Source organism: Crocuta crocuta, unplaced genomic scaffold (genome assembly GCF_008692635.1).
Source record: "Crocuta crocuta isolate KB4526 unplaced genomic scaffold, BGI_CrCroc_1.0 scaffold92, whole genome shotgun sequence".
Taxonomy (NCBI): Eukaryota; Metazoa; Chordata; class Mammalia; order Carnivora; family Hyaenidae; genus Crocuta; species Crocuta crocuta.
In genome coordinates this window covers 1,964,218-1,981,910 of record NW_027528804.1, presented here as the reverse complement: position 1 = coordinate 1,981,910, position 17,693 = coordinate 1,964,218, and the positions used below count along the sequence as shown (strand labels likewise).

The window sequence follows — 17,693 nt, the reverse complement described above, 5'->3', positions numbered from 1 at the left end:
GGAACATGACAAGGATATTCTCTCTCACCACTGCTGTTTAACATAGTGGTGGAAGTCCTAACCTCAGCAATCAGACAACAAAATGAAATAAAAGGCTTCCAAATTGGCAAAAAAGAAGTCAAACTTTCACTTTTTGCAGATGACATGATACTCTACATGGAAAACCCAAAAGACTCCACCAAAAAGTTGCTAGAACTGATACATGAATTCAGCAAAGTCACAGGATACAAAATCAATGTACAGGAATCAGTTGCATTTCTATACACCAATAATGAAGCAATGGAAAGAGAAATAAAAAAATTGATCCAATATACAATTGCACTGAGAACCAAAAAAATATCTAGGAATAAACCTAACTAAAGATGTAAAAGATCTTTTGCTGAAAACTACAGAAAATTTATGAAGGAAATTGAAGAAGACACAAACAAATGGAAAAACATTCCACGCTCATGGACTGGAAGAACAAACATTGTTAAAATGTCAATATTACCCAAAGCAGTCTACACATTCAATGCAATCCCAATCGAAATTGCACTGGCATTCTTCTCAAAGCTGGAGCAAACAATCCTAAACTTTGTATGGAACCACAAAAGACCCTGAATAGCCAAAGTAATGTTGAAAAAGAAAACGAAAGCTGGAGGAATCTGAATTTCAGACTTTAGCCTCTACTACAAAGCTATAATCACCAAGACAATATGGTATTGGCAAAAAAACAGACACACAGAACAATGGAATAGAATAGAGAACTTAGAACTGGACCTGCAAATGCATGGCCAGCTAATCTTTGACAAAGCAGGAAAAAGTATCCAATGGAAAAAAGACAGTTTCTTTAGCAAATGGTGCTGGGAGAACTGGACAGCAACATGCAGAAGAATGAACCTGGACCACTTTCTTACTCCATACACAAAAATAAACTCAAAATGTATGAAAGACTTAATATGAGACGGGAAACCATCAAAACAGTAGAGAAGAAAATAAGCAACAACCTCTTTGACCTCAGCTGCAGCAATTTCTTGCTCAACACGTCTCCAAAGGCAAGGGCAATAAAAGCAAAAATGAACTATTGGGATCTCATCAACATATAAAGCTTCTGCACTGCAAAGAAAACAATCAACAAAACTAAAAGGCAAGCAACAGAATGGGAGAAGATATTTGCAAATGACATACTAGGATAAAAAGTTTATATCCAAAATATATAAAGAACTTAGCAAACTTAAAACCTGAAAAATAATCCAGTGAAGAAATGGGCAGAAGACATGAATAGACACTTTTCCAAGGAAGATACCTAGGTGGCCAGCAGACACATGAAAAGATGCTCAACATCGCTCATCATCAGGCAAATACAAATCAAAGTCACACTGAAATACCATCTCACACTGCTCAGACTGGCTAAAATTAACAACTCAGGAAACATCAGATGTTGGAGAGGATGTGGAGAAACAAGAACCCTCTCACACTGCTGGTGGGAATGCAAACTAGTGCAGCTGCTCTGGAAAACAGTGTGGAGGTTCCTCAAAAAATTAAAAATAGAACTACCCTACCACCCAGCAATAGCACTACTAGGTATTTATCCAAATCATACAGGAGTGCTGATACATACAGGCACATGTACCCCAATGTTTATAGCAGTGTTTTCAACAATAGCCAAATTATGGAAAGAGCCCAAATGTTCATCAACTAACGAATGGATAAAGAAGACGTGGTTTATATATACAATGGAATACTACTTGGCAATGAGAAAGAAAAATCCTGTCATTTGCAACAATATGGATGAAACTGGAAGGTGTTAGGCTAAGTGAAATAAGTAAGTCAGAGAAAGACAGATACCATATGTTTTTACCCATGTGGAACTTGAGAAACATAACAGAAGACCATGGGGGAAGAGAAGGGGAACAATAGTTTTAAACAGAGAGGGAGGCAAACCATAAGAGACTCAAAAATACAGAGAACAATCCAAGGGCTCATGGAGGAAACGGAGGAGAGGGGAAAATGGGTGATGGACATTCAGTAGGGCACTTGTTGGGATGAGCACTGGATTTGTATATAAATGATGAATCATGAGAATCTACCCCAAAACCAAGAGCACACTGGATACACTGTATGTTAGCTAACTTGACAATAAATTATATTAAAAAAATAAAAATAAATCAATAAAAATATGGTACAAGGTCTTAAGGACCAGAAATATAGATACTTTAAGTTCATTTATCTATTTTGAGAGAGAGAAAGAGAGAGAGAGCATGAACAGACGAGGAGCAGAGAGAGAGGGAGGAAGAGAATCCCAGCTAGGCTCCTTGCTGTTTGCGCAGAGCCCAATGCAAGGCTTGAACTCACCAACCATGAAATCATGACCTGAGCCGAAATCAAGGCTCAGACACTTAACTGACTGAGGCACCCAGGGGCCCTTTAAACACCAGATATTTTGAAGCTGACACTAATGTAAGATTATGAGGCCAAGGAGGCAAGCAATACATGAGTTCAGTCATATTCATGTCTATCTTGCATATTTTTGTTCTGTGATTTGTATTTTGTTATTTGTACTTCCACTAGGAATGACATACTGATGTTATTAGGGTTGTTTGCTTCTGTTACTGGTTTAATAGCATCTGTCATCCAGCAATACTCAGCAATGAGGAATTTGAATGAATCTCCTAGATTATATTGAACTTTCCATTTGTATCTTTGTTTCAAATATGTAATTGTTTTATAAAAATCTTTTTCAAAACAGGTTGATCATTAAATTCTAGTAATGTTTTAAAATTTTTACATGTTACTAACTTTCCAACCATTGTAAAGAGAGAGTAGTATGTTCTCTATGCCAAATACCTGTATGAAGATGAATTATTTTTGCAGGTCTGTAATACGTTGAAGAAATAAGGGGCTATTAAACTTAGTTGCCCATTGGAATCGCCTGGAAAACCTTAAAACGTATTGATAGCTGAAATTCACCCCCAGATTTTTCATTAATGGGGCGGTGTGGTTTAGGCATCAAAGGTTCTAAAAGCTCCTCAGCTAATTATAATATGCACCAAGTTTGAGAAACACTGCTCTAAACCCTTAACTCTCAGTGAAAGGTCTGAGACTAGCAGCATCTGCTTTACCTGGAAGTTTATCAGAAAACTAGAAGCTGGACTTTTTCCACATTACCAAGACCTCTGATTTAACCCATCCAGAATTCTTTTTCTATGAAAATAAAGGATCAGAACTCTTCTATCCTTTCTGACTCTATGGAATTCACATTCCATAATCTAAGCTAGATATTGAAAAGCATTTTTAAACTTAACTAGAATTCTTAACCCACAAAAATGAAGACCATTCCATCCTTTCTAATCTCACAGTTCTTATTCCACAAACCTAAAGAAATACAATGCTAAAGGAATTTGTTAAAACTGTGTCATAATCTCATCCTCATACCTTTCTATGAACTTTCTCAAGCCTAGAATTCTTCTGTTTCTTTTCTCTTTCTTCATTGGAACACATCATTCAAGACCCATGTAAAATCCTACCTCTTTTATGAAGCATGTCCTGAAAAATAATACAGCTTTTCTCTAAAATTCTATTGTTGATGTAATCAATCCCATAGTGTTTAGTACATTATTTCTTTCTATTATGACTTACATATTCTCTTGTTTTCCCAAGTGATGGTGTCTTAAATGAGAAATCATGTTATGTTTCTTTTCTACCCTAACTTCATGCCTAGCCTTTGTGAGTTATATATTGTTCAAATGTATGTGGAAAATATTAAAATAAGTTTTCATCACTCTCACAAGATTACTTATTCAAAAATTACGCATTATTACCCTTTCCACATAATGTAAACTCATAATGTAAACATTTTATAAGTTCCTGCACATGTGGGTAAATCACAATTGGCTGTGCCTTAAGACTTCAATTCTTTTCTTCCTGCTTCCCTGAGGCTTGCCAGCCTGATGACAAAACCGCCTCAAATAGCACAGAAACCACAGAAAAAGCCTCTGCTAAACAGTGCTACAGTGTACCTACACTGTACATATTCTTTAGCTCCATGCCTGTTTTACATACCATTATGTCCCTATCATAGTGTTTGGTACACACTGGGCATATAAACGAATTATAAGCAGTGTGTCAACAAACTATGTAGGAACAGGCAATTTTGAAAATATACTGCTGAGTGCATAATAAAACTTAGAAGTATGATTTTTCTCATAGTAGCTCCTTTATATACTTTTCTCAATATGTATATGCATATTTCTTTTTAGGACACAAATAATACAGTCATTGTAGAAAACACAGATTAAGTAAAATGAAAAGAAAGATGTAATACCTGAAATTGCACAACTAAAGATAACTATTATTAACAGGTGCCTGTCTGTCCAGATCACATCTTTCTCTCTTTCTCCCTCTACATACATATATACACATGTAAACATATATACTACCATTTTAAGTTATTTTCTAATGTTTATTTAGTTTTGAGAGAGAGACAGAGTGTGAGCAGGGGAGGGGTAGAGAGGGGACACAGAATCTGAAGCAGGCTCCAGGCTCTGAGCTGTCAGCACAGAGCCCTATGTGGGACTTGAACTCACCAACCCTGAGATCATGACCTGAGCCAATGCTTAACCAACTTAGCCACCCAGGTGCCTCAAACATATGTACTGTTTTAAGCAAAAATCATATTCTATCTACTGCTATGTACCCTGTTTTTACTCAATTAAGTATATATCAAAGCATCATTCCAGCCAGCAAATCAATTCATAATAAAATTTGTTTATGATGATTGCATTAATGGATGTGCCAGAATTTATTTAATCAATTACCAATGTTTGGAAGATTAAGTTATTTCTACTTTCAGTAATTATAAATAATGCTATGATGAATAATCTCCATTATCAGTTATCTAAAAGTCTCCTTAAGATAAAAAAATCAGGAAGTTGGTTCGCCTATTTTATGTGCATTTTTAAGGCCTGTGATAAAAAAATAAAAATTTACCAAATGGACCTTTAAAAGTTTGTTATAAATGGGCCCTCTCAGTGGGGGATGAGAATTGGCTAAAATCAACAATGTAGCTATCTATATTCTTAGAGATAATATTTAAATAGTTGCACAGAATAAATAACTGATGCAGTTGGAAAATACTCACCTTCTCTTTGAGGGTTGATTTCAGGTTGGCATGATCGAAACTCATAATATGGTATCTCATGCTTGAATACAGATGTGAGAATATCATCAAGTTCATCAATGTCTTCCTGTTTTCAAATGAAAAGAAAAATTTTCTTGGTTCAAGTATTTACACAGAAACCCATCTTAGTGCAACATAATAAAATTATTAGCTAGAGTAAATACTGGTTAATCTTTCTAATAATACTGATACCTCTTTTGAAAGAATAATACAAAACAATAGCAGTTTGCCTAAAAGTCAGTTATTAAAATAAGAGAAAAATAGATGAAATAAACAAAAGCCTTTGTGTCTGGATGAATATCTTTACTTAAATATTTACTAATTTCAAAAAAAGTATTACAGCAGGCCAATGATAACAGTGAAATTTGATTCAAAAATAAACTTCTGTTACAATACATGTTACATTTTAACAAACAAAAAATAAAATGATGAGTCTGGTTCTTCAACTTAAAGGTCAGAAATGGAAGAGTCTTAGATTATTTCATTTTTGTGTGAAAGTGAGGGAGAATATTTATCTTGTCCCTCTTCACAATATAGAGTAACTATATGTCTATTCTATTTCCCTAAACTGAGCATTTGGGGAATGAGCCATGTAGAATCCTACTACTGATGAAAAACCTATCACAGAGGCCACTGTTCTCCTAAAATTGTGAAGCTATGGCTGGGACCAATTGGATGTGAGACATAGATAACTGCATTTGAAGAGGGGTGCCAATCAACAAGGCCATGGGGTGGAGAGAGGATTGTGAAACAAAAGTCCCTACTTAGGATTTTTTATATGATTTCCAAATAAAATTAGGCTAACTGGCAATACATAGTCATAGAAATTAAATGATTGGATTGAAAAAAAAGACATTTTATTACTCTATATCTTTACGTATCTTTATTTTTCAATAAATCTAGGTGTCTTAAATAATAAATTGGTTCAGGCTTCTCTGGAGTTTTTAAAAGTCCTCTTTAAAAATGGGAGAAAGGAAGAAGTCTCCTCGACTTACAGCTATAGAATGTGAAGCAAAACCAACATGAATATACTTAATGCTATGCAGTATGTGAAACGATTAGGTGTGAGTCTTTTTTTTTTTTTAAGGAGAGATTTGACAATAAGCTTTGCCTTCAAAAATTCATAGTCATCTAATTGCATACAGGCCATGAATTGAGTTCTAGGTACTATGATAGAAAGTCTTTCTGGGTCAAGAACAGTGCAGGCAAAAGGGAGGTGGCTCAATTCCACACAGGAAGAAATGGTCAGAAAAGGCTTTATGGAGGAGATGAGCTACATTGAAATTGTCATGTATATAAAGAACATTCTGGACTAAAGGAACAAACTGCATGTAGTCATGAAGGTATCATAAAGCATGATCTGGTTCATGATTTTAGGAATTTCCACAAGACTGCAGAAGGAGAGAGGAAGTGGACATTTAAAAAAGTGTCTTGTATATGAAATAAAGTTTGTAATTAATACTGTAAGCAACAAGGAGTTATTAGGCCTATAATACTTACCATGGAAATGTTTATACATGGATGAAATTAAGCTTATTTAAGTTCAAGGATGATTATGACTACTTATGTGGCTGGCTATTGATACTGAATGGAACCTATCCTATAAATATAGACGTGACAATTTTATACTAGTAATTAGTCTTTTCAGGAAGTCTTTGGTAAGAGTGGTGGGGCAAAACATTACTGGCAATATATTTTACACTTTCTTTCTACTTAAGCTCCAAAAGAACATGTCTTAGCTCTAGGAACTGATGAAAGGACTATGAAAATATTAAAATCATAACATTAGTTTGTAAATTTTCTTTAAAAATTGTGTAATTGGCCATGAGTTCTCCATAGGCTATTATCTAGTCAGTGATATTTCTGTAGGAGAATATGAACTTACTATTTCTTCCCCGAAGTATACAAGATTTAGTATGGAAAGACTGATGTGTCATTGAGTTACTATACTCATATATAAATTAGGCATAAGATAACCTCTGAGATTCCTTCCAGCTCTGAGATTGTGAGACACAGATGAGAATTCAAAAGAGCAAGCATTCCCAGTAGGAATCTGAGAAGTACCATTTCTTCCCCTGAAGCACTGTGACACTTTAATGTGAGAAATGCTACAGCTCATGCCACTGAATTTTAAAAAATGTAGTAGCAGTGTTTTTAAAATCAGAAGAAGAAAAACATCCTCACCATGTAGACATATACTTAACTAGGAGAGAATATAGATACCTTTAATATTCCAGCTTACCATAAATAGTTGAATCACTTCTAGCTCAATTTCATATTACTAGTATTATGCCCACAAAAAAATGGTATAGGACATAAGAGAAACATGTGAAAATCACAGAAATGGCTATTAAAAGTAATCCCAAAAGAATGTCTCCTTGGAAGCTACCCTAACTAGAAAAATCTGATACAAATAGTTATGCTTACTTTTAAATATCAAGGACACAAATCGGCATATTTTCTAACAAACACTGGCATTGAAATTTGAAAACGCCATAAATTTTCCTCTCCTTAAAATAAATTATGCAACACAAAACATACTTAATGAAGTTGATACAATTGTTGCTCAAATAAAGAGATTAAAAAAGAGTAGCTTAACATTTATTCAGGAACATTCACAACCATCCTAAGATTTTAGTTATTATGAGGAAACTGATGTGAAAATAATAGTAGAATAAAATGATAAAATCATGTCAATGCTAGTATTTGGTTATAGGAAAAATCACATATGTAAACAATATAAACATATATACATATGCATTTTTTCATACATCTATACCTATAAAGAATATTAGAAAAAGAAATCAGAAAAAAACTAAGATATGAAATAGAAAGATATTACAAAATGGTAAAAACTTTGTACATGTGAAATAAATACATGACTTTTTCCAGAATTCTTTCAGTGTCTTGTGATGAAATATGCAATTGATTNATCTGAATCTGAATATCTCTCTCTATATATATACATATATACATATATATATAAAGTTATCCTTAATAAACAACTTTCTTATAATAAGTATTTCTTCCTAAGAAAGAAAAATATATAAATATCTGTTTTAAAAGATATTTAGAATTACAGAACTCCACATCTGAGAGGATGGAGTAGTTACACTTTCTCCTTTTCTTCTTCTTAAATACAACTAAAATGTCCACATTTCAATAGAAAATCAGTTGCTATACAAAGAAACAGAAGGAGGAGCCTGGGTGGATCAGTCAGTTGAGCCTCTGACTTCAGCTCAGGTCATGATCTCACATTCATGGGTTCAGGCCTCACATGAGGTTCTGTGCTGACAGCTCAGAGCCTGGAGCCTGCTTTGGATTCTGTGTCTCCCTCTTTCTCTGCCCCTCTCCTGCTTGAACTCTGTCTCTCAAAAAATAAAATAAAATGTCAAGAACCAGGAAGATCTCTAACTGAATAAAAAGAGACAATCAATAAATGCCAATACCAATAGGAAAACGGTTTTAGAATTATCTTAAAAAGAATTTAAAACAGTCATGATCAAAATGTTTCAACAAGTAATTACGATAATTCTTGAAATAATTATTTTAAAGCCTCAGTTGGGGTGTCTAGGTGGTTCAGGCAGTTAAGAGTCCAACTCTTGATTTTGGCTCAGGTCTCGACCTCATGGCCCTGAAACAGAGCACCACATTGGGCTTAGTAAAGAAATAGAAGATATAAACAAGAGTCAATTGGAATTTTTAGAAGTGAAAAATACAACAATCTAAAAAGCTCAGTGGATGGGCTCAACAGCAGAATGAAAAGGGCAAAGGAAAGAAACTTGGAAATAGGACAACGAAAAATACTCAATCTCAACAACAGAAACAAAATAGAATGAAAAGAAAGAAACAAACAAACAGTAAGGGGACCTATGAAATTAAAACAAAAGATTTAACATTCCTGTGATCAGAATCCCAGGAGGAGAGGATGTGGATGAAAAAGTACACAAAGAAATAATGGCTGATAATGTCCTGGATTTAGCAAGAGAAAAACCTACGGACTGAAGAAACTGAGTAAACCACAAACAGGTTAAAGTCAAAGAAGTGCATGCCAAGAAACGTAATTATATTTCTCAACATTAAAGACAAACAAAGAAAAAAATTTGAAAGAGGCTAAAGAGAAACAAAATCTTACCCTATAAGGTAAAAACAATTAGAAACATGGTAGTAGTAGTCACAAAGAAGTGGCACAATATTTGTCAAAAGTTAAAGGAAAAGAACTATTAATAAAGAATCTTATGTCCACCAAAAGCAACCTTTAAGAATGAAGTGAAAATCATGACATTCTCAAAACAAGGAAAAAAGGAAATTTATTGTCAGCAGATGTACCCTACAACAATGGATAGAAGAAGCTCTCTAAACAGTAGGAATATAATAAAAGAAAGAATCTTGGAACGTGAAGAAAGAAGAAAGAACACAATAAAAAATATATAGGTAAATAAAATAGGCTTCCACTTCAACAGCCTAAAAAAAGGATTAGAACTAACTCAAAGCAAGCAGAAAGAAGAAAATAATAAATACAACATAGCAATCAATGAAATTGAAAACATAAAAACAGAAAAAAGTCAACATAACAAAGAGATGGTTCTTTTAAAAACTCAGTAAAATTGACAAACCATTAGTAAGACTGAAGAAAAAAGAGAGAAGATATGAATGACAAATATCATGAATGAAACATGAGCTATCACTATAGGCCCTGCAGACATGAAAAGGGCTAATAAGGAAGTACTATGAACAATTTTGCACACATACATTTGACAAGTTAGATGAAATCGACAAATTCCCTGAAAAGCACAAATCAAACAGAAACCAAACACACAATCTCTATTATTTTTTACAAATACCTATGCATCTACAATTCTAAAAATTAAGTTTAGACAAAAACAAACAAATTAGGAAAAATCATGAACCAAAAAATAAATAAAAACACCACAGGAAATATTTATTTACACAAAGCTGAATTCCTTGAGATCACTATCTATTTACATAGCAGCACCATTTCAAAGTCTGGTTTGCTCCTTTTCTGAATAAGGGCTGTGAACATTGCTTGGGCATGATGGTGTTGAGAGACTGTCCTTAACAAGATTTTAGGACAATATCATGTCATGTCATGTCATGTCATATATCATATCATATCATATCATATCATATCATATCATACCATATCATATCATAAGCAGTAAAGGGATACTTCAGATGATTGCACTGGTATGAAAGGCTGTATGTTGTAGGTATAGGATAAGTCTCTACAATGAAACAGACTCAAAGAGTGTAGGTGGTAATAATAACTACATGTTGGGCCCCTAGAATGCACTAGGCTTTACATAATTTGTCTCAAAATGTCTATAACATTCCTGCATGGTAGATTTTTTTAAATGCCTTTTTAACAGATGTGATAACTATGGTAAAATTAACTAACTAACTAATTAATTAATTAATTAAAAAACCTTAGTTAACACCCCAAACTGCAGAGCTAGTAAGTACTACAAGGATTTTAAGTTATGTGTTTACAGTCTAAACACACTATATTTAATACTATATTCCAGCCATAGAGAAAAGAATATAATCTGAAATAGTATTTGAGCAAAGAATAAATTTTGGTCCCGGAGTTTCGTGATGGACGCTGCAGTTCCAAACATCATATGTTTATCCAGAAACTAGAAGGAAAGGGGCATGCATGGAAGGGGGACGGTAAACGTGTCTACTGCCAACCACATCTATTCCTCTTCTTTTTTTTTCTATTTTTTTTAATGTTTATTTTTGAGAAAGAGAGACAGAGAGAGAGAGTGCAAATGGGAGAGAGGGAGACACAGAATCCGAAGCAGGCTCCAGGCTCCGAGCTGTCAGAACAGAGCCCAATACGGGGTTCGAATCCACAAACTACGAGATAATGACCTGAGCTGAAGTTGGATGCTTCACCGACTGAGCCACTCAGGTGCCCCATTCCTCTTCTTTTTTTAACCATGAAAGCAAAAGCTCCAAAGACGTCCCCTTGTGTCTCATCATCTAAAATTGCCTTACATGATAATCTCTAGCTAAACAGGTGGTTAAAAATGTGAGAATCTGGCTTTCCCATCTTCCATAGTAGAGGCAGAAAAAGAAAAAGGGTTTTAAGCATTGATGGTGGGTGAAGAAACCTGTAAGGTTGGCCACAGAATATTAATGTTTCAGATCTGGTAGGGAAAGATGGTAAGAATAAAGTGTCTAGGTCGGCAAGAGAAACAACTTCAGTGAAATAACCATGGGAGAGTTATAAAATAGTATAGGACAAAGCCCATTAAATAGTTACATTTTACTCTTTACCTTCAGGTATCTAAAAGGAAAGTCAACGTTGAGCTGAAAATGTGTTCTTACTATAACAAATTGTTATGCTTGTTTAAGTTTAACTAGGAAAAGAAAGGTCATTTTGTTTGTTCCACTGTTCATAGTGTGAGCTGTGACAGTGAGCCAAAATAGCCATTTAAAGGGGACTTTGATAACTAGTTTATATAACATATCGTAAACAAAATTTCCTACCGCAGCTGGTAAAGAAAATGATAGGTAAAGAACAAAGCAAATACTCGCCGGGGTTATGCAAAGCCTTTCTCTTTTTTTTTTAAACTTCATGAGTATTTAACTCCAAGCAGTTAAAGAATAATCTAAATAAGTGAATAGGGTAAGATAAAGGAGATCTTTTCCTTTGTCAGATTAATTTTCCTAATTTTGGGTGAGTCAGTTCTTAGAATTTCAACATATCTATGACTACATATGCAAAAGTAAATGTGAAAATATAAAACAATGCAGTTTAAGACTCCCTTCAAATATTTTATATTTATTATTGATTCGGCATTCATAGAGTTTTGGAATATCTTTACATTTTTTAAAATGTTTTATTTACTTTTGAGAGAGACAGAGAGTGAGTGGGGGAGGGGCAGAGACAGAGAGACACAAAATTCGAAAGCAGGATCCAGACACTGAGCTGGCAGCACAGAGCCTGACGTGGGGTTCGAACTTATGAACCATGAGACTATGACCTGAGCTAAAGCTGGAGGCTTAACCGACTGAGCCACCCAGGCACTCCTGGAATATCTTTAAATAACATGAAAATAATATTATGACAAGAAAAAAATATCTTTGAGATCTGAGGATTCTGTGTTGAAATTCCTGCTCCAGGACTCACTAGTTACAGACCTTAAAAACACTTAACTAACAAAATATGTAAGATTTCAATGAGTGAATATGTAAAATATCCAGGACATATTAATTCCCTTTTCTCTAAATACTACAATGTGCTGTGATTTAGACAAACACACAAGTCCGTAATGAGAAGCCTGCTTCCCAAACTGGTTTTTTCAGCAACTAAACAAAATAGTTTGTTTCTTCCTTTTAAATTTTTAAGTCACACATGTATTTTAAATTAGAATATAGATTTTGCTACTGTAGTACTGAGACCAAAAATGTCAATGGCTTAATTAATAAATCACACATTTATTTTAAATTAGAATATAGATTTTGCTACTGTAGTACTGAGACCAAAAATGTCAATGGCTTAAACAAGATGGAAGCCTATTTGTCTAACACGAAAGCTTGGAATTAGGTGGTCTAGCACTGATGTAGGCTCCCCGATTAAGGGATCCAGGCTCCATTTTCTTTGCTGCAATACTTCATCTTCATGGTCCTAGTTGGTTCATCTGTCGCTCCCTTGTTATTATGGTAGCCAGTCTGAGAAAAAAGCCAGTGAAGGAGAGACTCTATCCTTCTTTGAAGAACATGATCAGAAATGTGCACATACCACTTCCACCAACACGCCACTGGCTGTTAGTTAGATGGCTGCGGCTTAGTTCCAAGGGAATCAGGAAGTGCAATATTTACCTGGGCCAGCATGTGTCCAGATACAAGTTATATTATCACATAATAAAGGAAAATGAAATTCTGGGGAACAAATAGCATTTTGTGCCATTTCCATCAGTCATGCATAAACATAAAAATTTATGTAAAAGCAATCGGATAAAGTTTTTTTTTAAAAAAACACTTTTCTAGAAGTTTTATAGAAGCTTGATTACACTGAATTTCTCAGTCTGACTCTCCTGCACATAATGTCAAAAAGTCTCAAAGCTTTAGTTTCACTAAACCTGAACAGATTAATAAAAGACATTAATAATTAATACTAGATATATTTAATGACATTAGACTATTGAATGGCACTAATAGATTTGTTAATAGACATCTTTAGGATTAGGACCATAATATTAAGCAAAGAAAAAAACCGAAGTTTATCTATTGGAGGCATTAGAAAGCACAGTCATAAGAATCATGACTTTAATCACCCTTCCTTCCTTTAGCAACCATTTTGTAACAGCTTACTGTTAATTAGGTAATAAGACAGCAATTTAAAAACAAATATAGCACTAACATAGTCAAAGAAATGTCTTTCAACCGAGCCTCCTCTAAATGATGCCATGATTTCCTACATTTTTGAAACTATTTTTTTTGCATTGTTTTAGGGGCTAGTTCCCAATGTAGACAATTAGAATTGGTCTCATCATCTTATCTTCACTTGGTTTCTTCCTTTGTTGTCCTTCCCTTTCTTCTCCTGCTCTTTCTGTTTCAGTCAGAAACAGCATCACTTCAGCCAACAGTCCACTACCCAGAGCTCTGAAAAAGGGGTGTGCCGTGCTACGGGGGAGCAGCTGGCTGCTGGAACCAGAGGCTCTTGCTACCTGCATCGCTGGAGGTTGGGTGGGGAACTTAATGTACAAAATGCTTTCACCTTCTCATTCTTTCACGGGACAAAATAGGTATTCAGCGGCTATGTGTCTGGTAGTGTATTTGGCTCTGGAGATTCAACAGGGGACCAAACAGACAATATCTCTCCCCTAATTGACTTTGGAGTCTAATGAAAGGCAGATATTAATTTGACACTACATCACACACATAGATGCCAAATTAGAATGTGGTCTTTGTCATAAAGAGATACATAGGGAGATGTGCAAGGTCAAGGGAGGCTTCACTGAGGGGGTGATGCTGGAATTAAAATCTGGGAGATGAGTTAGAATTAACTAGGGGAAAACAGTAAGGGAAAAGGAGATTGGAAAAGTGTTTCCAGGAGACTGGGGGGAAAAGCATATATAAAGGCCCTGTGGGACATAAAAGCCCAGGAACTGAAAGTTGGTCAGGAATGGAGAGTGAGATAAAGCTGGAGAAAAAGAGAGGGGACAGTGTCTACAGAGTCATATTGTCCATGTTAAAGATTTTCTTTTTTTTTTTTTTTTTTAATCTCTACTACAGTTGGAATCTGTTGAAGAGTTTGAGCAGGAACATCACCTTCTGAGATCTTTAAAAAAAAATCTCATAGTTTGGACTTGGGATAAGTAGGTTGTGTGCAAGAACACATGGTGGGGGACCAGGTGGGAGCCCACGGTAGTTTAGGCACAAGGGAAAGCAGGGGACTGAAGTGTGAGAACGGAAGCGATGTGGAGAGGGACGAGCAATATTTAGGAAGTAAAACTGATGCAGCTTAATGATGGATTAAACTTGTTGGGAGAGACAACAGAAGGTATCAGGGGGACTCTGATGTTTCTGGCTTTTCAGCTGGATTGAGGATGATGTCTATCCCAAGGTAGAAAGATTGAGACTTAAAGAAAAACCATATTTGGATTTGATCTCATAAGTTAAGGAGATAATCTGCCAAGGGAATATTTATCCAGAAAGGAAGACAGTCTAAGAATCGAAACACTGAAACTGAAACTTCATTTTCTAGATCACAGAAAGAAGAGATGGCAAAGGATATTGAGAAGGAAAGGGTAAGGAAGTAGGAGGAAAACCAGATAGATATGGCTTCATGAAGACTAAAGGTGGGGGGGAACATCAAGAAAGTGAGTTTGGTAAATGGTGTCATTTGCTACTGAAACTCACGTTAAACTGAACAAGAAAAATATCCACTGGGTGTGTTGTGTGGGACTTTAGGAAAACTGGTGTACTTTATTGGTCTGTGTGCTGCTACTTAAGGAAATAAGATTGATTGCTAACTGGCTGATGGGGGGGGATGTAGTGGATTGGGGGCCAGGATTCTTAGAAGTTGAATTTTCCTTGCCAAAGATTTCTTTTACTTCATCTCGTGTGTCTTGATGCTGTTTACCATAGAAGCATAGTTCCGGAATGCTAAACACAATGTAGAGCTCCCAGGTTACATATTTACTTTATTTCTTTATCTTACTGTTGATGCTCTATTATTAGCAAAGAGGCCTGCAGAATGCATAACCACTTTTAAAAAATGCAAACAAACATTTTTGCCACCAGGATTTTTCAGTCTTCTAATTGTCAAAGGGTTATTGATGATTTGGGATTCATTCCAGAGGCAGATTCTCTAATTTTCTCTAATTATCTTGTTATGAATAATAGCTATGGAGGAACGTTGTAAACTGTTTGACTTGTGCTTTGTTTTCTGGATTGTTTGGAAATATTTCTTATGGTTGAAGAACTGAAATCTCTGAAGAGCTCGGTGGTAAAGCAGAAGGTTGCGTGTGTATGAGATCAGTTACAGGCAGCACTCACATGGCCACAGAGGCATCCTCTGCAGAGGGCAGTCCAAGCCACCCCAGTGACAAGAGGAGAGGGGAATGTAAGAAGCGACAGAGGTACTTCGTTGGGGAGAACTAATTAATAGAGGGAGTATTTCTTTCCACTGTGTGAGCAGAAACCATAAATTAAAATATTATCAATAAACTATATACTAAACAGTAGTTACACATAAGCTAAAATGAATGGGGCCAACGTGGACTGAGATGGCTTATAAGATAGAGAACTACAAAGAACTGAAAGTATGGTTGTGTTAATGGCTAAGTAACTGCACTCAGAAATATTTATTTTTCCCCCTACCTCAGCTGCTATGTCTGCTGGTAAAGTTAACCGATTTGATTTTTCCTAAATAAGCGGATGAGGGTACCAAGCGGTCTGTTCCTGTTTGACTCAACGGGGGGTCCCAGGGGTGAGTATTACTGTTGAAGCCTGAACTACTCTAATAAGGCATCATTAACCACTGCTTAATCGTTACCACAAGTGGAGACATGGCACAAAGGAAATGCCACTTATTGGATCAGTAAAATATCAAGCTTCGATAGACATGCCGTCTTCTTAGTGATCCATTCTAATTAGGGGCATAAACAAATGAAAATGAATCTAGAAATAAATGTCCAAACTGAATTTTATTTTTTCTTTCCCTATTCATTTCAAAGATCTCATCAGAAATATGAAACAAGTAATAAAAGTGATAAAAGACACATGAAATTCAAATCACTTCCTTCTTGGCAGGGAGAATTAGGAAAAAGTGAAATGAAGGCTACACGGAGAACCCACATATTTGCAAGTCAATTCTCTGATAAGAGTGGTGATAATGCCTAATTTATGTATTTGTTTTCTTGGCATAAAGTTATAGAATATGTGAGTCGGAAGTGGCCTTGAAGATCATATATTCTAGCTTCGTCTATTGTACACATGAGGAAATTTCTTTCACACTAAGGAAAATGCGTTCTCATGAAGTGATTGTTGATTCAGTTAAAGAATCTAATTCCTGCTCCTGCCCCTAGAACTAATTCTCCTATGCTGTGCTGCCACTTTCCTGGAAAGGAAAAGAAAAGAAAATATGCAGCCTTCTGAAAGGGAGATAAGATGTTAGGCATTTTTTGAGTAGCAAACATTTCCTTAATACTCAGAAGAAAGGAAGCCTGGAATCTGGAATCATATAGTTGTTAAAAGTGTGTAATGAACTGCTTATCAGCATACAGTTCATACTGAGACAGAATGTGAAGAAAAGCTTCAACCACAAATTTGTCATTTTTCTAGTATCATGGGCCCCTGAGAGTTCTTCACTTTGGTAGGTGTCAGATTCACTTATTCAATTTGAGAAATAAGTAACAGTGTACTTTAAGAGGACAGTTTTCATTCTCCATCTCATCATTTATAGTCCTATGCTATAGTTCTCCACTTATTTTTTCAAAGAGCACTAGAAGAAAAAGAAAGCACTTGTGTTTTTCTCATTTGTGTCTCATGGTGTCTCATGTGTCAGGAACTAATTGTGTGAAAGTAACTGGGTATGCAAAGATGAAAAACACAATGCCCATGCCTTAAAGAAAGGGGAAGGGAGGAATAGCAGAATATGTGCTAAGAGGGAGCAATCCTGTGGGGGGTAAAATAATAGGAAACATGGAAAGAATTAAGAAGACATGGAGAGGATGCTGCGGTAAGAGCCCATGTGCGGCAAGATTTGTGACTCTGCAGACTTGTGTGCCATTCAGGGGAGTGTGGACCTTATCCAGTGACTCACAGAAAGTCTGAAGTAAAGGAGTGTCTTAGAGAACATGAAGTGTTATGGTGAAGTATAGTTTAGAGACCAGATGCATTTGCACCCCTTATCAATAGGAGCTGACGAAAAGAGGAAGGAAGGCATTCACTAGCCTTTCCAGGGAGACAAGGACCTAAAAATAATTACTGAAAGGCCCAAGGAAGAATCTCCTGAAGAATTCTTTAATGAAGACACCTGCTAATACTTGAATTTAAC

General features: G+C 35.5%; 1 protein-coding gene across 6 annotated transcripts in view; it reads right to left on the bottom strand.

Moving 5' to 3' along the window:
• Nucleotides 1-17,693, bottom strand: part of BANK1 (B cell scaffold protein with ankyrin repeats 1) — a 266,852-nt gene that overhangs the window by 185,057 nt on the left and 64,102 nt on the right. For all 6 annotated transcript variants that reach the window (XM_077755742.1, XM_077755740.1, XM_077755744.1 and 3 more), the window contains exon 5: nt 5,120-5,225. In XM_077755742.1, the coding sequence (XP_077611868.1) occupies nt 5,120-5,225 (106 nt within the window). The remainder of the gene's footprint in view (nt 1-5,119; nt 5,226-17,693) is intronic.